The following is a 22,887-nucleotide window of genomic DNA, read 5'->3' as shown; positions in this document are numbered from 1 at the left end:
GTACCTCTCTACATACATTGAATCAGTGGAAGCAAACTGTATCTGCAGTTAGGGTTAAAAGACCAAAACCAAAATATTTTCATATATCTTTGACCATAAGTTTGTTTGTTTTGTTTTGGTTTTTTTTTTTGCTCTACTTCCTGTTTTATTTATTCTAATTTGTTGACACTTAGGCACATTTGCATTTTTACCTTAAACACATAGGTATTTTTGTTGGTAACTCAGATTTAGTGGTTATCATTAGACCAAATATTAAATTTACTTTACTTATCAAAAATCACACATTAAGGCTGGGCATGGTGGCTCAAGCCTGTAATCCTAGCACTCTAGGAGGCTGAGGCGGGCAGATCGTTTGAGCTCAGGAGTTGGAGACCAGCCTGAGCAAGAGCGAGACCCCCCGTCTCTACTAAAAGTAGAAAGAAATTATATGGACATCTAAACATATATATAGAAAAATTAGGTGGGCATGGTGGTGCATGCCTGTAGTCCCAGCTACTCAGGAGGCTGAGGCAGGATGATTGCTTGAGCCCAGGAGTTTGAGGTTGCTGTGAGCTAGGCTGATGCCACGGCACTCTAGCCCGGGCAACAGAGTGAGATTTTGTCTCAAAAAAAAAAAAAAAATCACACATTATTTTGTCTTTGGCTGAATTTACATTTTTATAACCTTTATGTCAAATCTTGACACCTCAAGAACATAAAAATGTCCAGTAAAACCCAGGCAAAAACAAATGTATGCTGACAATTTGAAATTATTTTTACTATTACTTTACTAATAACACCTTTTTATTTTTTAATAATAACTCAGTTTATTTACCAAAGATTACTAAATTCATGTCAACCATTTGGGTTTAATTTATGAGCGCTCCCTTATTTTTAAGCCAGTCCAGAGCCATGTAAGCACAAACATGTAATACATGGACAGACACAAAACATACCTAAACATATACACTCTCAGACACACATCCACGCACAGAAAGTTCTAATAGATTTTACCCTAGAACTCTACCCGTGAGATGGTAACACAGACTCACCAGTCTGTAAAAGACAGTTGGATCCAAATATCCTCTGACGAAACTGGAACTTGCTCACATGGCAAACTTTAGTTGCCTTGACAGTTAACCTAATCAGTCCTGTGGAGCAAAGTTTTGGGTAAAGCAGTTTTCATGGCAGTTTGATTAAAAAAAAGAACAACAAAAAAACCTTTACCCTTTTTTTTCCTTGAGTTCAAAATGAGTTTTTAATGTTTGCATTTTAGCTAGAACTGGTGGCAGGATCTCCAGGTAGCCTTTCAATTGTAAATACAGGAAACAATGAGTTATCTTAACATCAATAGAAAAAGTTAGCAGGTTTTATAGTAGTCAGAAAAGAAGAGAGAGAGTTAGAGCTTGAGACATTTTAACTCTAGTGGTAGGTCTGCCATTTAAGCTCTGAATTTTCCTTGATGTAATTTGCCCTTTTTTAAAAACTTGTGCACAAGAATTAGCTAGACCACGCGTGGTGGCTCATGCCTGTAATCCTAGCACTCTGGGAGGCCGAGGCGGGCGGATTGTTTGAGCTCAGGAGTTCGAGACCAGCCTGAACGAGAGCAAGACCCCACCTCTACTTAAAAAAATAGAAAAAAATTAGATGGACAACTAAAAATACATACATATAAAAATTACCCGGGCATGGTGGCACATGCTTGTAGTCCCAGCTACTCAGGAGGCTGAGGCAGGAGGATCACTTGAGCTCAGGAGTTTGAGGTTGCTGTGAGCTAGGCTGATGCCACGGCCCTCTAGCCTGGGCAACAGAGTGAGACTCTGTCTCAAAAAAAAAGGCCGGGTGCGGTGTCTCATGCCTGTAATCCTAGCACTCTGGGAGGCCGAGGCAGGTGGATCACTCTAGGTCAGGAGTTCGAGACCAGCCTGAGCAAGAGCGAGACCCCGTCTCTACTAAAAATAGAAAGAAATTATATGGACAACTAAAAATCTATATAGAAAAAATTAGCCGGGCATGGTGGCGCATGCCTGTAGTCCCAGCTACTCGGGAGGCTGAGGCAGTAGGATCGCTTAAGTCCAGGAGTTTGAGATTGCTGTGAGCTAGGCTGATGCCACGGCACTCACTCTAGCCGGGCAACAGAGCAAGACTCTGTCTCAAAAAAAAAAAAAAAAAAAAGAATTAGCTATAACCAGCTGGAGCCCTAGAAAAACTTGCTGTGCCTTTGAATCTTTTCATTTACAAAAATACTTGCAAGTAGAGGTGCCACAACCCAACTGGGATGCCCAAAGGGGGTCATTCTCCTTGTCTTCCCTTAATTTTAAAGGATTTCCCATTTTTCTTTAACAGAAGCAACTGAACTGTAATACAGGGTTTGGTGCTGTGGATCAGAGTGTGCTGCTTGTGGGTGGGGCTCCTCAGTGTCTCACCACTGAGTCAGTCCCACCCTCTTACTTGCCTTGGTTTCTCTCTTGGAGGTCTAGTACCTCCAAGACCGCTCAAAATGCCGAGTGATCAGGTCTTATATGCGTTTCCTGGATGAGCCTTCTTTTAATTAATTTGTTGGGGGCTTCCCTAGGGCCACTCGAGCCTGGGGGAATCACCCCAGGCAACTCCCACTCAGGACCCCGGTCGCCCAGGGCTGCCAAGGCTGGGAGGAGTCAGATGCCCCTTCTCTTCGGAGCTGAGGAACTCAGTCTCTCGTTCATCTACAAACAGGACAGTTCAGTTTCCTCTTTCAAAAATGCACAGAAAAGCCAATTGAGATTAATTTTTGGATAAAAAGACAACCCTTTAGGATGCACCTCCAAATCTAAGTTAGGATCCCAAACAACAATTCCTAGGAAAAGAACCAGCTCGGAATAAACCAAGACCATCAACCAAAAATGGAGCTCAGAACGACTTACCGGTTCCACCAAAGGAGAAGCTCAGAATCGGAGGGCCCAAAAGGGCCATGCCGGCTCCTGGTGCCGAGTTCGGGCCACTCCTTCCATGGTCCTGAGTCTTCTCTGAGCCCCACGTCTGGGTGCCAGTGTTGCCAACAGAAAAAAACCAAACTCTGTAAAATAATTTTAAAGAGATTTATTCTGAGCCAAATTTGAGGATCATGACCCGGAGCCACGCCCAAGAGGCCTTGAGCAAGTGGACTCGCTGTGGCTGGGTTACAGTTTGGTGAGATACGTTTCAGGGAGACAGGGGTTACAGGTAAAGTCATAAATCAATACGTGGGAGGCATATATTGGTTTGGCCCAAAAAGGTGGTCCATCTCAAAATGGGGGCTTACAGGTTATAGGTGGGTTTGAGATTCTTTGGCTTGTAATTGGCTAAAGACAGGAAGCTTTGTCTAAAGGCTTGGAATGTTGTAACATAGTTGCTGTTTATCAGAGATGAGCCACTGGACGTAGATTTGTTGTGTAATTGAGGACCTGCGGGTTTGTCTTGCATACTCTTAGGCCTGTTAATGGGTTACAAAGGATGTCCCCAAGAAGGGAGGGGGCATGATAAGATATGTCTGACCTCCCTCCTCCTGGCAGGCAATTTAGTTTTAGGATATTCCTTTTGGCCATGAGGGGGTCCATTCAGTCAGCCAGTGGAGGGGTGGTGTGAGCCTTAAAATTTTATTTTAGTTCACACACCTTTTGGCTGCTGTACATAACGCCTTTATGAACACGCATGTACAAATATCTCTTGGAGACCCTGCTTGCAATTCTTTTGGACGTATACCCAAAAGTGGAATTGCCAGAACATATGGTAATTTGAGTTTTAATTTCTGAAGAAACTCCAAAGTTTTCCATAGTGATTGCACCATTTTAGGCCTCACTTTTATTTTTATTTATGTAGGTATGTATGTATTTATTTTTTGAGTTGGGTCTCGCTCTGTCACCTGGGTTGGAGTGCAGTGGCATCATCATAGCTCACAGCAACCTCCAAGTCCTGGGGTCAAGTGATCCTCCTGCCTCAGCCTCCCAAGTAGCTGGGACTACAAGCACAAGGCATCACGCCTGGCTAATTTTTTCTAATTTTTGTAAAGATGGGGTCTCGCTCTTGCTCAGGCCGGTCTTGAACTCCTGGCCTCAAGAGATCCTCCTGCCTCTGCCTCCCAAAATGCTAGGATTACAGGGCATGAGCCACTGCGCCCAGCATAAGCCTCACTTTTTAAACCCTACGTTTGTGCTTTCCTCTTACAATTGACTCTCACAGCACATGTGTAAGGTATGGCCATTCCTGTTTTACAGAGAGAACAGAACTGAGGCTGGACTTGTCCAAAGTTGTCCAGCAACCGGAAGGCAGAGCTAAGACCAGAATTGAGGCCACCTGCGTCCCTGCCCAAGACCCAGTCCATGCCAGACTGTCACCCCTCACCACCCCCAACACACATAGACCCCAGGGCAGTGGGATTGTGACTCATCAGAAAGAAGCCACTGAGAAGCAGTCAGAGTGAGCAGCAACTCTGAGAGGGAGAGCTGAGTCCTTGGGGAATGTGGCCACTAGGGTCACGCCCTTCCCACTGGACATCAGGGCTCAGCAGGCCTTCCTGACCTCCAGCTGGGGTCATAAACCCCAGTGCTGCGGGTTCTGGGTGGTGGAAATGAATGAAGTGGCTCAGTGGCATTGCCAGGGTGTGGCAGGGCCCGTGGGGAGGTGGAGAATGCGCACAGGCTCGGCACAGCCGACCTTCTGTTTGTTCAAGAGAAACAGAAAATCCAGTCTGATGTGAACAATTGCCTGACTTTAATGAAATGCACCTGACCTGGAGCTGCCAGTGTGATGTCTGACTTGGTTCCTCTTACTCTTCATTTAAGTGAGAGGGTAACTGCCGCCCAGAGGAGGGTGGGAAGAGCCCAGGTCTCCCACCTGCAGGTCTCCATCCTCCCGGGGCAGAAACAGGTTTGCAGGGGCCTCGCAGGTGCTGGGTCCTCATCCTGTCTGCAGGCTGCCTCCAGAAGCCTGAGGGCTGCTGGCACCGCCATCCCCTGAAGCTGGCCCCTGCCCTGGCGTCCTGCCTGGGAGAGGTGGTCAGGGATCCAGAGGGGCAGGGGATGGAATCGGCTAGTTCCAACCATAAGCTAATTCTTACTATTATAACAACCCTAGAGTCCCCATTTTACAGATGAGAAAATTGAGCCTAGAGGCCACCGTCAGTGGTGGCAGCAGTAGGCCTTTGAACCCAGGTCTGTTCTGACGCCTGAGTCCTTAACCTCGGGCGCATTTCTCTCTGCCCTAGGACCTCCATCTATGTGCAAGAGACGGACACTCCTGGGGGGCTGCTTGTGACACGAGGTGGCAATCTCAGACCCACAGAGGCTCCAGCAGCTGCCCATCCAGGTGAGCAGAACCCACGTGGACCCAGGTGCTGCCTGCGAGCTCCCGGGACTGAGTCAGGAGAACAGACGCCCCAGGGAGCCGGAGCGTGCTCCCCGCAGCAGGAGAGGAGCAGCCGTGGGGGAGCAGAGGCGGAGGGGATGCGGGAGCCTGGGGCCGAGCCCGCCGTGGGACCGAGTTTGGCCAGGAGGGACAAAGAAGACGAAGCTGCCGGAGGCCCGGGCCTGCAGCAGGACAAAGGCCCAGGGGCAAGACACCCTGAGCCCAGGAAGGACTGTGCAGCGGAGGGCCCAGGGGCGGCTGAAGCAGGAAGGAGGTGGCCCGCGGGTGCCGAGGCTGGCAGCGCGGTTCTGGGTAAGCGACGTGTGTTCCGGGGCCAGTGGGTTTGGAGGCCCTGCCTCCCAGGGGCCTCACTGCAGCTTCAAGGGACAGATAATGCGGGTCTAGGGGTGTCCAAGACTTGGGAACAACCTTCTGGGACATCCTGGGACTGGCGACCAAGGTGCAGAGACGCCAAGGGCCGAGCTCGGATTGGTGCAGTGGTGGGGGAGGAGGGGTCCCATGTGGTCCACCTGGGTGGATTTCTGAAAGCCACCTGCCTGCCCGAGCTTTCCGCCATTGATGTCGTTTTGGATGGAGGCAAGAAGCCTCCTGTTAAAAGCACAGGCGGCATGGGCTGGGTGCCAGCTGGTCCTCGCGGGGGGGGGGGGGGGGGGGGGGGGGGGGCGCCGGCCTGATTGCCGTCCTTGTGTTCTGTGACGGCGGCCCTCAACCCCTCCAGCCCCAGGGTCACACCCTCCCTGGTGCGAGAGTTGTCTGTGGAATGTTCTGGGTGCTCCTGCGTCCGAGCAGGCAGAGACAAGCCCAGAGACAAGCCCCGGACGAGGCCAGCCCAGTGCCCTCCAGCCCTTAAAGCACAGACGGGTTTATGCCGCGCCTTGGGTGCATATTCTGGATTCTGTTTTATTCTTTTTCTCTACTCCCTGTAATATTTCTGTGTGTTCATATCACCTCTCAAGGACAAGATTAAAATAAAACAACCCTAAACCATTTTTAAAAAATCTTCCCTTGCCAGCGTCCTGGGTTTCTTCTCCAGACCCGCCGTCCCCATCCTGAGCCCCTGGGGGCTCCCCCCACCCCGGCTTCTGGCCCGTCGTGCTGGCAGGAGGGGGGGGTGTTGGCGTTTGTCCCCGGCTGCCTCCCCTCGCTCCACCCTTGCTGGTTCCACAGCCATCTTTACGCTGCCTTTGCGACAGTCCCTGCATTAACTCTGCTCAATTTCCCTGTCCACATGTGCCCTCTGCGTCCTGCGGGCCACACTGGTCCTCCTAGGGTCCCCTTCTAAACTTCATGAACAGACTGGATTTCACGTCTCCACCTTGCGGAGAAGAAGGTGCTGGGAGACCCGGGCTGGAATCCCCTCCGTCCCTGGCTCACTGTGTGACCTCACCTCTCCGAGACTCAGCTTCCTCCCCTGCCAAATGGGTGGCTCTGATGCGATGGCTTTTGAGAAAAGGCTTTCGAATGCCGGGGCTGCCCGATGGGCGAGGCGGATCAAGTGAAGTGGGCCTGGGCGGGTGGCTGAGAGGGGCAGGCCGCATGTAGGAGGCTCACAGGTCCCTTGCTGTCCCCTGAACAGATGACAGTCTGGCCCCACCAGCCCCTTTCGAACACCGGGTGGTGAGTGTCAAGGAGACCTCGATGCCAGCGGGCTACGCAGTGTGCCAGCACGAAGTCTTGGGAGGGTAGGTGGGCCGCCCGCCCGCCGAGGGGCGCGAGCAGCGCGGCGAAGGGGCGGGCGGGGCGCAGCGCGTGGGCTCAGGCCAGGCCGGGGAACTGCGTGGGCAGGGAGAGGCCCAGGCCCCGGGGCACGGATGTGGGCGCTGCATCTGGGCGGTGGCAGGAGGCGACGCGGGCAGATGAAAGGGGTGTCCTCTGGAGTGCAGGGTAGCCGTGCGGTGAGGCGCAGGGGGACGCCCCCGGGGGTGCAGGGTAGCCGTGCGGCGTGGGCTGAGGAGGGCACAGGGCAGACCACGTGGCACGGGGCTGGGAATCACCTTCCAGGTTGCAAGGCAGCTTGCCTGGTGCAGAGGCGGGGTCAGGACACGCTCTGGGGCTTGGGGCGTCCTCGTGGCGCGTGCGGAGGAGGGACAGGCCAGGAAGTGTGGGGCCCCGGCGGCCGCGTGGGGTGAGCCGCTCGGCTCTCAGCCCGATGAGTGGGTGCGTCTCCGCAGGGGCCGCTTCGGCCAGGTCCACAGGTGCACAGAGACGTCCACAGGCCTCCCCCTGGCAGCCAAGATCATCAAAGTGAAGAGCGCCAAGGACCGGGTGAGGCTTCTGCCCTGGGCTGGCTGGGTCCCTCTGGCCGAGCTCAAGCCTCGTCACTTCCTTCGGGGGCCCCTCAGGCCCCTGCACGCTGAACAGGAAACCCGCGGCCCTTCCCGCCTCTTTCCCGGGACTCCCACTGTCCCCCTCAGCGCGTCACCCTTGCAGCCCCCGGCTCAGGTTTGCCTGTGCACACGCAGGCGTCCCAGTGGGGCCTGCCAAGGTGCCTGCGGGACCCTCGCAAAAAGGCCCTTTCCTTCTTGGGCCTCAGGGTTCCTATCTGTGAAATGGGTGGGTGATGCTAAGGTCCTTTCTCTTGTAAGAATCTGGTTTAAGTGGTGAGTGAAGGAGACCTGATATGAGAATAGGAAATTGAAGAGGGATGAGGAGCATGTGTGTGTGTCTGTCTGTCTTGAGAGGTCCAGCTGGCTCCAATTCCTGACCCATTTGCTTGGAAACCCCTCTGTCCCCTGGTTCCCTAGGAGGACGTGAAGAACGAGATCAATATCATGAACCAGCTCGGACACGTGAACCTGATCCAGCTCTATGACGCCTTCGAGAGCAAAAGCAGCTTCACCCTCATCATGGAGTAGTGAGCGTGGGGGTGGGGCAGCAGCGTCTGCTCGGGCGGGGGGCAGGGCCAGGCGTCGCCTTCCTGCTAGGCCGAGCTGCTGTCCCCTTGCCCTCCCTGGGTCTTCCAGGCCCAAGTCATCCCACCGTCTCTGGCGTGGGTCCTCGACCTCCAGTGTGAGCGTGGAGGACAAAGCCATCTGTAACAAACCGCTGGCCAGTGGGCCTGATTCTACGCGCACGTGTGGATCAGTTTGGCCTATGTAACTTTCAGTAATCTTGAATCAGTTGTTAACTATTAGAAATTGGGAAATGTCACATTAAAACCTAGATATCTGGCTTTTCTTGGAAACATGAAAGATGTAGTAACGCTGCCTTCCCAGGTGCAGATGGTGTGCCGGAGCCTGCGGCGGCCGCTCTTCGCAAACAGGGTGACCAGGCTCCCTTTGCCACAATCCCCACCACTCCCAACTGCCCCTGGCCCCGAGGCCACGGGCTCAGAGGCTGTTCCTATCTGTGCTGGTGTTGCTGTTTCCTTCTGGCAGGGCTGAGGAGTCTGCCATGTCACATCTCTATCAAAAGTGGAAAAGCAAAAGATGAGCTAAAGACTGTTTTCAGAGACTTGTCTCAGAGATGGTCTGATTTGCTCACTTAAGCTTCTTGCCATGTAGGTGCTAGCTGGGTCCCATTGGCGATGAGTTTGCAACCCTAGTCTAGATCCTCCAGAGTAACCTGGACTGGCAGCATTAACGACTGTCCCCTCTTCCCTGCGGCCTGTCATTTCCTTTTACCACCCACAGTCTGTGCTAGGAATGAGCTTGAGCAAAGGTCCTGATAAAATCTCAGGTGGCAGTGGCAGTGGCCCTGTGACCCAGGGGGTGTAGCCTTGGGCTTACCTGGGCTGGCTTCCTTTGGCCTCTGGGGCTGACAGTGCACAAGTCCTCTGAGGGCCTTGCTCAGTCTGGTGCCTGCCTTTCCCTGTGTCTGGCAGCGTGGACGGGGGCGAACTCTTCGAGCGGATCACGGATGACAAGTACCACCTGACTGAGCTGGACGTGGTCCTGTTCACCAGGCAGATCTGCGAGGGAGTGCGCTACCTGCACCAGCAGTACGTCTTGCACCTGGACCTCAAGGTCGGTTCTGCCGTGGGTGCGCGGTGGGTGGGTCCCCCGGTTCCTGAGCCTCTGGTGTGCTCTCATCGTTGACAGCTCCGTCAGCAGGCAATGATCCCGGCCTCCGTTCCGGGCTGTCGGCCACTGCCCGCTTCCGCGGCGGAGGGCAGGCTAGTCGCGCCGCCTCTCAGAGCCTCGCTCTTCCCTCTGTAACATGGGGCTGATCGTGCCTCTTTAGCTGGTATTTGAAGATTAAATGATACAGTGACCTCTATTCCTTTAAAAATATCTTTAAGATTCGTTTTTCAAAAGTTCAAAACTAACATATGCTTGTGGTAACACATATATGCAATATAATATATAAAATACACAGTGAAAGTCCTTCCACCCAGTCTCCATGCTGAGAGAACTGTGAGCAAGCTGGTGTGACATACAAACACACACAAGGGAGAGCTTATGATGCATTTTGTTTTCAAGATTGTTTTTTAAAAATTTTTTTATTTAAAAAAATTTTTTTTGAGACAGGATCTTGCTCTGTTGCCAGGCTGGAGTGCAGTGGTACAATCATAGCTCACCATAGCCTCAAACTCCTGGGCTCAAGCAAACTTATCTGAGCCTGCCGAGTAGCTGGGACTACAGGTGTGAGCCACCATGCTCAGCTAATTTTTCTATTTTTTTGTAGAGACAGGGTCTTGCTCTCTTGCCCAGGCTGGTCTCAAACTTCTGGCCTCCACCTCCCAAAGTGCTAGCGTTATAGGTGTGAGCCACCGTACTCAGCCTAAGCTTACTTTTTAAAGTTAGCAGTAATACAGTGTAGACATCTCTTCTCATTCTCTTTAAGGGCCATGTGGTATTGCAGTGAATGAGCGCACTGCGCTCTTGTCTCCTAGGAGTGTCACGCATAGGAAGCCCTGGGCGCGATGCCCGGCTGGTAGTGAGCACTTCATCCATGGTGGCCATTTCCACTCCACTGGGCCAACGGGAGGGTGTTTCTTTCCAGCTCGTTTCAGGATGGGGATGAATGTCATTGGCTTCCCACAGAAGATGGGAAGTGGGTTGGCTGCACCTCTGGAGGCAAACATTACGATCTCTGTCTTTCCTAATTGACATCAGACGGTAAGGTTGGGGTACTCAGAGAAATGACTGAGATGGCAGGAAACTGGCCTCAGGCTTCCTCTGCTCACTAGAATGAATTCTAAGGCTTCTGGACCAGCTACTCTGTGAGGTGGGAGGTTAGGCTTAGCTCAGGAAATTTCTCTGTGATTCTGGATCAAGGACCAGACTTTGGGGCAACTCCTGTGACTGCAGCAGAGAAGTAAGCTTTGCTGAGGCCCATTTCCCAGCCAAGAGCAGCGCTTGTGTTGCTGGAGCCCCTCCTGGTTGTGAAACCTGGGATAAATTCCTTAAGCTCATCAATTGTAAAATGGAGAATAAAAATAGCCGTATCTTAGGGGTGGTGCTGTATGGGTTAAAATATGGAGAAAGAGCTCCAGAGACTCATTGTCCAATACAGTAGTCACCAGCTACATGTGGCTATTAATATGGCTAGCGCGACTGATGTAAGGTTTCTTTGAAGTAGGCGGCGCCAGAGAAGGAAAGGCCAGCAGAGTTGAAAGGGATAAGTAAAGAGGCTTTATTGGGGCGCTCCCGGGTGGGGGTAACGAGTCCCAAGAGAGGGACCCGGGCGAGCCTCAGGGGACCCACGGAGTGGTACCAGAGAGGCCGCACCGCCCAGCAGTCTGAGTGGGTTTCTATAGGTTCTTAGGACTGGGGGATGGGAGTTTCTTCGCCAGGAGATGTCGGTGCGAGGAGTGAGGAATTTCTTTGTTTCAGCTTTGGGGCAGGTATTGAGGGATAGGAGGGACTTCTTCTTTTTTCATTAGGGAAGGGAGGGGTACCTGCCACCAGCCTTACATTCTGGCCTTTTAGTGATAATAGGGCGCCGCGGTCTTTCTGTCTACTTCCTGCTTTTGAGGGGAGTAGTAGGGGCTTTGGGCCAGAGGAGTCGGCTGGTGGAGGGGTGACTGGAAGAGGAGAGTAGGGATGAAGAAGCATCTGTTTTACTGTCACTCTGGATAATTCCTGCAGGCGGCGTTGGAGAAACTGTAAAAGACAGGGGGCAAAGAGAAAAATTAGGCAAATGGTGACAATGGGTCCTATTAAGGGTAATAGGTGGCTAGTGGGGACTGTATCCATCCGAAGGAGGAAGTACTCTGCCCGTGGCAGTTGTGTAGCTCTTCGTACAGGGTGTCGAGTTTGTTTATGTTTTGTTCTATAAGGCCTGACTCTTTGACGTAGTAGCAGCATTCCTCGCGGAGGAAAATGCAGGTTCCTCCTTTTTCAGCTGTTAATAGGTCCAGGGCCCTCTGGTTTTGGAGAGCTACGTGAGCCAGAGGAGTCAGTTGTCTCTGCAGGGAAACTAGTGACGCGGACGTGGTTTCCAGGGAGAGCTGTAGGCGATCTGCAAAGTCTTGGGCAGAAATGACACTGTGGCCCAGGGCACCTCCTGCAAGCCCTGAGGCTGCGATGGAGGAGACCACGCTGAGACCCACCATGACTGGCAAGAAGATGGCTCGTTTTGAGCGAGGTCCCGGGAGAAGTTGCCTGGCGAAGGAGAGCTATGGGAGATAGGAGGCCAAAGGTGGGGACTGGGCTGGAAGATGGTGATTAATGAGAAAAGGCCGGCCGTACATGAGTTCGAAAGGGCCAAGGTAGGTAGGATGTCGAGGGGCTGCCCTGATCCGGGTGAGAGCTAAGGGTAAAAGGTCAAGCCATGGTTGGCGGGTCTCAATAATGAGTTTGGTGAGGTGGTCTTTGATTAATCTGTTAGCCGTTTCGACCTTTCCTGAGGACTGTGGCCTGTAGGGAACATGAAGTTTCCACTCGACCTTGAGAGCCCCACAGACCTGATGAACAACCTTAGAAACAAAAGCAGGGCCATTGTCCAACGGAATGGAGGAAGGAAGGCCGAAGCGTGGGATAATTTCAGTAATGAGAGTGGAGGCAACAACAGCAGCAGTTTCATTGGCAGTGGGAAAGCCTTCAACCCATCCCGTAAAGGTATTTACCAGTGTTAAAAGATATTTGGAAAGCCTGTGAGGTGGCATATGGGTGAAATTGACCTGGCAGTCTTGTCTGGGGAGGTGACCACGCATCTGGTGGGTGGATAGAGGGGGTTTGAAGCCCCCTTGAGGGTTAACAGAGGCACAGATGTCACAGTTCGAGCAAACAGTTTTGATGAGAGAATATAGGGCACGGTGTGAAAATAGAGGCTGTAAGAGGTGGAAGAGGCCCTTAGTGTCAATATGAAGTGAGGAGTGAACCTGGCCAACGAGTTCCAGGGCCTCTGCCTTAGGGAGAGCCAGCTTGCTGTCCTTAAGAAGGACCCAGCCTTCGGTGGTGGGTGATCCCCCTTGGGCAAGAACGCTGTCATGCTCCTCTAGAGTGCAGTGAGGCTGGAGGGAAGGAATGGAAAGGAAAAGAAGAGGAGCTGGACTAGGATGTTTTGGGGATGTTAGGCTGTGGGCGATAGTATCAGCATAGTTGTTTCCCTTAGTGACAAGGGACCCATCTGTCCGGTGTCCCTTGCAGTGTATGATAGCTAACTGAGTGGGTAACTGAAGGGCCTCCAGGAGACGGGAGATAAGGGTGGCATTAATAACTGGGGAGCCCTTGGTGGAGAGAAAGCCCCGCTCTCTCCATATGGCAGCATGGCAGTGAGCCATCATAAACACATACTTGGAGTCTGTGTAAATATTTACACTCTTGCCTTGGGCTAGGTGTAAGGCTCAGGTGAGAGCAATGAGTTCTGCCTTTTGCAAGGTGGTGCTCTCTGGAAGTCTGGAGGCTTCTATTACCTGAGAGGCAGAGACGATGGCATAGGCTGCCCGGCATTTGCCGTCCTCACCTGTGATAGAGCTGCCATCAACAAAGAAAGTTAAGTCCGCTGTAGGAAGTGGCTTATCTGACAGATCGGGTCTAGGGGTAGTGGAGGCTTCAACCATTTCTGAGCAGGAGTGTGAGGACAGGGTTAGGCAGGGAATGGGGAGTAGAGTGGCAGGGTTTAGAGTTGGGGATTGAGATAAAGTAATGGTGGGATTTTCAATAAACAAGAGATGGAATTCCTGTAGTGTAGACAGAGTGAGGAGGGCTAAAGAGCGGTGAGTTACAAGGTCCTGTAAATGGTGGGTGGAGAAGACATGTAAGTTCTGTCCCAGGGAGAGTTTCAGGGCCTCCCTGGTGAGAGTAGCTGCCATGGCTAAGGCGCGGAGACAGTAGGTCCCAGAGGTTGGGTGAGGATGCCCAGGGCCAGGCCCTGGCACTCATCTATGTAGAGGTTGAAGGGTTTTTCAGGATGAGGGAGGCTTAGAGGGGGTGCTTGTAGGAAAGAGTCACAAAGTTTTAGGAAGGTGCAGCAGACAGCCTGAGGGTTTAACAGAGGGCCAGCAGAGGCATCATGTGCTGCCTCATAGAGGGGTTTGGCAAGGAGAGAGAAGTTGGGGATCCAGTGTCGGAAGAAACCAACAAACCCAAGGAGGGATAGAATTTGTTCTGCAGTGGTGGGAGGCTGGAGGTCTCAGAGGGCCTGCTGGCGATCAACAGTGAGATGACAGGAAGTGGGGGTGAGACTAAGTCCAAGGTAAGTGACAGTAGGCTTAGACAGCTGAACTTTGGAGGGGGACACCCGGTAGCCCTTAGAGGCTAGGAAGTTGAGTAGAGAGGCAGCGTGTGTGCGGCTGTCGGAGTATGAGGGGCTGCAGAGTAATAAATCATCCACATATTAGAGGACAGTGCTTGATCGTAAGGGGCACTGAAGAAGATCTTGGGCAAGAGCCTGACCAAAGAGGTGGGGGCTGTCCCTGAACCCCTGGGGCAGGACAGTCCAAGTGAGCTGTCAGACATGTTCGTGTCAGGATCTTCCCACGTAAAAGGCAAAGAGATTGTAGCTGGCTGGGTCTAAAGGAATGGTAAAGAAAGTGTCCTTGAGGTCCAGGACAGAAAAGTGGGTGGTGGAGGGTGGAACATGAGGGAGTAAAGTGTAGGGATTAGGCACCACAGGGTGTATGGGGACAACTGCCTCATTAATGAGTCTGAGGTCCTGGACTAGCCTGTAGGAGCCATTTGGCTTTGTTACTGGGCGAATGGGTGTGTTATAGGGAGAGTTGGTTGGAATTAAAAGTCTTTTGTGCAGAAGACGTTCTATGATGAGTTTTAGACCTCTGCGGTGGGTTGGTGAAATAGGGAACTGTGGCCAGGAAGGGAAGGATGAGGGATCTTTGAGTTGAATGAGGACAGGGGTGTGGTGTGTGGCCACCAGTGGGGTGGAGGTGTCCCAAACCTGGGGGTCTATGAGTTTAGGCAGGAGGGGTTATGTAGGACTTGGTAAGGCGGGAGAGGCTGTAGGCAGAGCTGAGGAATCTGGAGAGAGAGAGAGAGAGAGAGAGAGAGAGAGAGAGAGAGGAAGAAGGGCGGAGGGCCCGGAGGAAAAGTGGAGGGTGGTGTCCAGCTTGATTAATTCCCAAAAGTGGAGTGGGACAGGAGGGCATGACAAGGAAGGAATGGGTGATGGGACGGTCATCTATTAGACAGGTTAGGGGACCAGTGGTGGGAGGCTGAGAGGGATTGCCCAGGACCGACACCTGGGAAGGATAAGTAGGGCCTGAAAAGGAAGGCAGGACAGAGTAGGTAACCCCTGTGTCAACCATAAAGGACACTGCCTTACCTGCTACCTTGATTGTTACCCTGGGCTCGGCGAGGGTGATGGGGTCATTGAGTCGGGGCCTCTTCAGTCTTCAGCAGCCAGACCCCAAACCGCCATCGGCAAGTCTAGGGATGGAAGGACTGGCCCTCCGGACTTCTGTCCCGAGGGGCAGTCACTTTTCCAGTGTCCCTCTTGAGCACATGCCGGGCAAGGATTGGTGGGTCGACGTGGCTGCGGGCACTGCTTGGCCCAGTGGCTTTCCTTACCGCACTTGAAGCAGGTGCCTGGTGGAGCGTGGCTGGTCGCCTTAGACAAGGTCGATGGTTTCGCAGGTCCCGCCGGCCGCAGGGCTGCAACCAAGGCTCGGGCCTGCAGGTGTGCCTTTTGGCGGACACGGGCCTCCCTTTGGGCCTCTGCCTGGTCATCTCGGGAATTGAAGACTTTAAATGCCATGTTCACCAGGTCTCGGATAGGGGTCTGAGGGCCCTCCTCTGCCTTTTTGAGTTTCTTTCTGATGTCAGGGGAGGACTGAGTAATAAAGTGAGTTGCAAGGACAGTAGTCCCCGCGGGGAGGTAGGCTATAGGCGGGTGTATTGGATAAGGGCATCTGTAAGGCGGCTGAGAAAGGCTGCGGGGTTTTCATCTGCCTGCTGAGTGATTTCCCTGAGTTTGTCATAATTTACAGCACGGTGGGCAGTGGCCTGGAGGCCGGCAAGGACACACGGCAACAGGTGGTCCCTCTGCTGCCCAGACGCGCTCCCTTTCATCAGTAGTCAGCGTAGCGCATAGCACAACAAAAATATCGTGCCAGGTAAGGGCATATGCCTGTGTCAGGTAACGGAACTCTTTGGTGTAGGCTGTAGGGTCATTAGAAAACGAACCTAGGCACTTTCAATCTGAGAAAGGTCAGAAAGAGAGAAGGGAGCATGTACCCGTACAAGCCCCTCGGCGCCTGCCACCCCCCCCGTAATGGACAGAGGAGGGGCTGGTCCGAGGGGCCTGCGTGGGAGCGGGGGTGCTGGCTGACTGGAGACAGCGGCGCAGGCGGCTGGGCCGTGTGGGAGGACGGGCAGGAGCCTGTGGGTATGGTGGGGGTCGGGTGGGGGCAGGGCAGAGGGAGTCGGGTGGATCGGAGAAAGCAGAAGGGGCATCTGAAGAGACGTCCGGTGGAGAGTTAGAGGGAGAAGAGGCGGAGGGGGTGGGGGACCCTGCGCAAGGAGGACCTGTGCGGGGTGGCAGGTCACACAGGACGGGAGCGCAAACAGAAAAAGGCTTGGACATATGGGATCTCCGACCATTTGCCATTCCTGCGACAGAAGTTATCAAGGTCTTGCAGAATATTGAAACTGAAAGTCCCATTTTCAGGCCATTGGGAGCCATTGTCCAATTTATACCTTGGCCAGGCAGAGTTGCAGTAAAGAGTGAGGCGCTTGGGCCGGAAGCCTAAATCCAGGGCCTTCAGATTGGCCAGCAGACACCCCAGGGGTGTCTCGCGGGGAATTTTGGTCACCCATGTCACCTCAACTGGGATGGGGAAACAGCCAGGAATAGTTTCCTGGAGGCAGCAAAAGTCTGGGGGGACGTCTCCGCCCGAGACTAGAGTGCCAGCACGGAAAGGGGTGACGGGAATTCAGGCGTCCCCGAATAGCCTCAGCCCGTGGAACGGGGCAGCCTCCGACGTGGGCCCACGGCTCCTGGGGGATCCGGGTTGGGAGAACACGGGGTGACTCACCCAGGCCAAGGTCGTCAATCAGGGACTCGAAGGCAGTCAGCGGAGGTCCCGGTCCGGAAAGTGAGAGTTCTCGGAAGGGGGTGGCGCAGCCAGGGCCCCAGAGCGGCCGGCGCAGCCAAACGCCCCTCCCGGGTTTCGGCACCAAATGTAAGGTTTCTTTGAAGTAGGCGGCGCCAGAGAAGGAAAGGCCAGCAGAGTTGAAAGGGATAAGTAAAGAGGCTTTATTGGGGCGCTCCCGGGTGGGGGTAACGAGTCCCAAGAGAGGGACCCGGGCGAGCCTCAGGGGACCCACAGAGTGGTACCAGAGAGGCCGCACCGCCCAGCAGTCTGAGTGGGTTTCTATAGGTTCTTAGGACTGGGGGATGGGAGTTTCTTCGCCAGGAGATGTCGGTGCGAGGAGTGAGGAATTTCTTTGTTTCAGCTTTGGGGCGGGTATTGAGGGATAGGAGGGACTTCTTCTTTTTTCATTAGGGAAGGGAGGGGTACCTGCCACCAGCCTTACAACTGAGAAGCTGAATTTTTTAATTTTTGGAGGGCAGGGGGGACAGAGTCTCACTCTGTCACCCCGGGTAGAGTGCAGTGGCATCATCAAAGTTCACTGTAACCTCAAACTCCTGGGCTCAAGCAATGCTCCTGCTGCAGCTTCCCAAGTAGCTGGGATGACAGGTGCCACCACACCCCTTTAATTCTTCTATTTTTCTGTAGAGACGGGGGTCTCGCTCTTGCTCAGGCTAGTGTCAAACTCCTGACCTCAAATGATCCTCCGGCCTCAGCCTCCCAGAGTGTTAGGATTACAGGCGTAGTGCCTGGGCCTGAATTTTTAATTTTATTAATTTAAATTAATTTAAAATTTAAAACTGACACTTGATTCAGTTATTAGAAAACTTTTACTATATTTGGAATAACCTGGATATGTGAATTTACTTTTCAACTCTAAATTTCATGAAGTCTAAATAGTTTTCTGATTAACTTAGGGTCTGAATTGAGATACTCTATAAATGTAAAATGCACACTGGATTTCAAAGACTTAATAGGGAAAAAATGGAAAATATCTCATTAATATTTTTATATTGAAATGATAATATTTTGGATATATTGGGTTCAATAAAATATATTATTAAAATTAACTTTTAGGCCAGGTGTAGTGACTCATGCCCGTAATCCTAGTGCTTTGGGAGGGTGAGGTGGAGTGACTTGAGGCCAGGAGTTTGAGACCAGCTTTGGCAACGTAGTGAGACCCCATCCCTACAAAAAAAATTTTTTTTAATTCGCTGGGTATGGTAGTGCATGCCTGTAATCCCAGCTACTCAGGAGGCGGAGGTGGGAGGATCACTCGAGCCTAGGAATTTGACGCTGCAGTGAGCTATGATTGTGCCAATGCATTTCATCCTGGGTGACAGAACAAGATCTGTGTCTAAAAATAAAAACTTTTAAAAATTAAAGAAATCAAGTTTTAGAAAACATTTTGAGATAAATGTAAATGAAAACACTGAATATCAAAAATTATGGTATGCATCTAAACTAGGAAGGAAATTTCTGGCTGTAAATATCTATATTCAAAAGAAGAAAGATCTCAAATCAATAATGAAAACTTCTACCTTAAGAAACTAGAAAAAGAAGAGCAAGTTAAACTCAAAGCAAGCAGAATAAGGGAAAATAAAAATTAGAGCATAAATAAATAAAGTAGAAAAAGAATAGAGAAAAATCAATTAAACCAAAAGTGGGTTCTTTAAAAGATCAATAAGTTGGCAAATCTTTAGCTATACTGACCAAGACAAAAAGAGAAAAGACTCAAGTGACTAAAGTCAGGGGTAAAAGATGAGACATCACTAGAGCCCTACAGAAATAAAAAAATATTATAAAGAAATGCTATAAAAAATCGTATGCCAGAAAGTTAGATAACCTAGATGAACTGGACAAATTCCTAGGAAGACACAAACTACTAAAACTGACTCAAGAAGAAACAGAAAATTTGAAGAGACCTATAACAATTTAAGAGATTGAAATAGTAATCGAAACTACCCACAAAGAAAAGCCCAGGTCATATGGCTTTACTGATGAATTCTACCAAATTTTTAAAGAAGATTAACACCAGTCCTTCACAAACTTTTAAAAAGTAGAAGATGAGGGAGAATTTCCTTACTCATTTTATGAGGTCATTCTTATCCTGATATGAAAACCAGACAAAGACATCACAAGAAAAGAAAGCTACAGACCAATATCCTTTATAAATATAGATGCAAAAATTCTTATTAAAATATTATTAAACTGAATAAATCATATAAAAAGGACACATGACAAAGTGGGATTTATCCCAAGAATGCAAGGTTGGTTTAACATATGAAAATCATATGAAAAATCAATGTAATATGCCATATTAGTAGAATAAAGGATGAAATCCTATGATCATTTCAATAGATACACAAGAAACACTTGACAAAATCCAACCATTTTTCATGATGAAAACAAGAAACAAACTAAGAATAGAAGAATCCTTACTCAACCTTATAAAGGTCATATATGAAAAACCCACAGCTAACTTTATACTTAACAGTAAAAGACTGAATGCTTTCTGCTTAAGAAAGCATTAAGATCAGGGACAAGACAGGGGTGTCTGTTTTTACTACTTCTGTTAAACATTTTACTGGAAGTTCTAACCAGGGCAATTAGGCAAGACAAGAAATAAAAGGTATACAGACTGGAAAGGAAGAAGTGAAACTATCTTTTTGCAGATGACATGATCTTGTAAAAGAAATCCTAAGGAGGAGAAACTACTAGAATTAATCAACAAATTCAGCAAGGTTGCAGGATATAAGACAAATATACAACAACCGATTGTATTTCTATGTACTTGCACTGAACAATCTGTAAATAAAAGTAAGAAAACAGGCCAGGCGCAGTGGCTCACGCCTGTAATCCTAGCACTCTGGGAGGCCGAGGCGGATGGATTGCTCGAGGTCAGGAGTTCGAGACCAGCCTCAACAAGAGCGAGACCCTGTCTCTACTAAAAAAAAAAATAGAAAGAAATTATCTGGCCAACTAAAAATATATATATAGAAAAAAATTAGCTGGGCATGGTGACGCATGCCTGTAGTCCCAGCTACTCGGGAGGCTGAGGCAGGAGGATCGCCTAAGCCCAGGAGTTTGAGGTTGCTGTGAGCTAGGCTGACGCCACGGCACTCACTCTAGCCCGGGTAACACAGCGAGACTCTGTCTCAAAAAAAAAAAAAAGGTAAGAAAACAATTCCATTTGTGATAGTATAAAAAAAAATAAAAGACAAAAAAAAAGTAATGTAATAAGTACAAGGCGTATACTCTGAAAACTATAAAACTACGTTGAAAGAATTTAAAGAAGACCTAAATAAATGGAAAGATATCCCATGGTCATGGACTGGAAGATTTAATATTGTGTAGGTGAACAATCACTCCCCAAGTTGATCTCAATATTCAGCATAATCCTTGTCAAAATTATAAGAAGTTGACTTCTTTTGAGATATTAATAGCCTGATCCTAAAGTTCAAATGGGAATTCAAGGGACCCAGAATAGCAAAAGCAATTTTGAAAAAGAACAAATTTGGAGGACTTACATCTCCTGATTTCAAAACTTTCTGCAAAGCTACAGAAATTAAAACAGTGTATTACTGGCATAAGGATAGACATATAGATCAATGGAATACAATTGAGAGTCCAGAAATAAACCCTTACATTTATGGTCAATTGATTTTTTACAGTATTGCCATGACAAATCAATGTGAAAATAATAGTCTTTTCAACAAATGGTGCTGGGACATCATGCTAAATACCCACATGTAAAAGAATCACGTTGGATACTACATACCAAAATTAACTAAAAATGGATCATAGACTTAAATGTGAGAGCTAAAAGTGTAAAATTGTTAGAAGAAAACATGGAATAAATCTTTGTGACCTTGGATTAAGCAATAATTTCTTAGATATGACACCAAAAGCATAAGCAAGAAATGAAAAATAGGTTGTGCATTGTGGCTTTTGCCTGTAATCCTAGCACATTAGGAGGCCAAGGCAGGAGGATCACTTGAGGCCATGAATTTGATACCAGCCTGGGCAACATACCTCTACAAAAATTTAAAAAATAATAGCTAGGTGTGGTAGCGCACACCCACAGTCCCAGCTGCTTGAGGGGCTGAGGAAGGATTGCTCTGAGCTATGAGTTTGAGGTTGCAGTGAGCTGTGATGACACCATTGCACTCTAGGCTGGACAACAAGCAAGACCCTGCCTCAAAAAAAATAGATAAATTAGACTTCATCAAAATGAACAACCTTTGTGCTTCAAAGGATACCATCAAGAAAGAAATAACAGCTCACAGAATGGGAGAAAATATTTCCAAATCATATGTCTGATAAGGGACTTATATCTAGAATATGTAAAGAACTCTTACAACTCAGTAATAGAAAGACAAATAACCTGATTTAAAGATGGTCAAAGGATTTGAATAGACTTTTATCCAATGAAGATATACAACTGCCAACAAGCACATGAAGAGATTCTCAACATCACTAATCATTCTGGAAATGTAAATCAAAATCACATTGATGTACTATCTCATACCCACTAGACTGACTAACATAAAAAATAAAAATGACAGACAAGAAATACTGACAAGGCTGAGTGTGGTGGCTCACACCTGTAATCCTAACACTCTGGGAGGCCGAGGCAGGTGGATCGTTTGAGCTCAGGAGTTTGAGACCCGCTTGAGCAAGAGTGAGACCCCGTCTCTACTAAAAATAGAAAGAAATTATATGGACAGCTAAAAATATATATAGAAAAAATTAGCCGGGCATGGTGGCTCATGCCTGTAGTCTCAGCTACCTGGGAGGCTGAGGCAGGAGGATTGCTTGAGCCCAGGAGTTTGAGGTTGCTCTGAGCTAGGCTGACGCCACGGCACTCTAGCCCAGACAACAGAGTGAGACTCTGTCTCAAAAAAAAAAAAAAAAGAAAGAAAGAAATATTGGCTAGGATATGGAAAAATTGGAACCCTCATACATTGCCAGTAGGGTTGTAAAATTGTACATTCAATTTTTAAAAGTTTGGCAGTTCCTAGAAATGCTAAATCTAGAATTACCATATGACCCAGCAATTTCACTCCCAGGTATATACCTAAGAGAAGTGAAACATAAATTTCTTGATGTAATGAGATGCAGGGAAAAATAACTTTAAAAAAAGAAAAAAAGGAACATAAATTCATACAAAAACTTGTACCCAAATGTTCTTAGCAGCGTTATTCATAATAGACAAAAAGTGGAAACAGCCCAGATGTTCATTAACTTAAAAATGGATAAACAAACATGGTATATCCATACAATGGAATAATGTTTAGCCATGAAAAGGAATGACATCCTGCCTGACACATGCTACAACATGGATAAACCCTGAAAACATGCTAAGTGAAAGAAGCCAGACATGAAACACCATGTGTTTTATGATTCCATTTACACCAAATGTCCAGAATAGACAAATCCACAGAAGAAGAGAATACATTAGTGACTGCGGGGATGGGGAGTGAGTCAGTGATGTTGGGTATGGGGTTGGTTGGTTCTTTTTTTGAGGTGATGAAAATGTTCTAAAGTTAGATCGTGATGATCATTGCATGACTCTGTGAATATCTAAAAGTCACTGAATTGTGCATGTTAAAATGGCAAATTTTATGGTATAATAATTATTATTTATGTTATAAAAATTCAGTTCACCTGCATCTTTTTACTTTTAAAAATGTGGCTACTAGAAAATTTTAAATTACTATCTATGTGGCTTCCATAGTATTTTTTTTTTTTTTTGAGACAGAGTCTCACTCTGTTGCACGGGCTAGAGTGAGTGCCGTGGCATCAGCCTAGCTCACAGCAACCTCACACTCCTGGGGTCAAGCAATCCTCCTGCCTCAGCCTCCCGAGTAGCTGGGACTACAGGCATGAGCCACCGTGCCTGGCTAATTTTTTCTGTATATAGTCTTAGCTGTCCATATAATTTCTTTCTATTTTTAGTAGAGACGGGGGTCTCGCTCTTGCTCAGGCTGGTCTCAAACTCCTGAGCTCAAACAATCCTCCCGCCTCGGCCTCCCAGAGTGCTAGGATTACAGGCGTGAGCCACTGCGCCCGGCCCCATAGTATTTTTA

The 22,887-nt window shown here is 49.2% G+C and overlaps 1 protein-coding gene across 4 annotated transcripts in view; it reads left to right on the top strand.

Annotated features, from left to right (window-relative positions):
• MYLK3 (myosin light chain kinase 3) overlaps positions 1-22,887 on the top strand; it is a 63,657-nt gene that overhangs the window by 27,463 nt on the left and 13,307 nt on the right. For all 4 annotated transcript variants that reach the window (XM_045533344.1, XM_045533343.1, XM_045533342.1 and 1 more), the window contains 5 exons: positions 5,201-5,652; positions 6,938-7,043; positions 7,533-7,626; positions 8,106-8,215; positions 9,185-9,326. In XM_045533344.1, coding sequence (XP_045389300.1) covers positions 5,201-5,652; positions 6,938-7,043; positions 7,533-7,626; positions 8,106-8,215; positions 9,185-9,326 — 904 coding nt within the window. The remainder of the gene's footprint in view (positions 1-5,200; positions 5,653-6,937; positions 7,044-7,532; positions 7,627-8,105; positions 8,216-9,184; positions 9,327-22,887) is intronic.

This window comes from Lemur catta, chromosome 20 (genome assembly GCF_020740605.2).
Source record: "Lemur catta isolate mLemCat1 chromosome 20, mLemCat1.pri, whole genome shotgun sequence".
Lineage (NCBI taxonomy): Eukaryota > Metazoa > Chordata > Mammalia > Primates > Lemuridae > Lemur > Lemur catta.
Note: the sequence above shows the minus strand (reverse complement) of the source record. Positions and strands in the feature narration are given on the sequence as shown.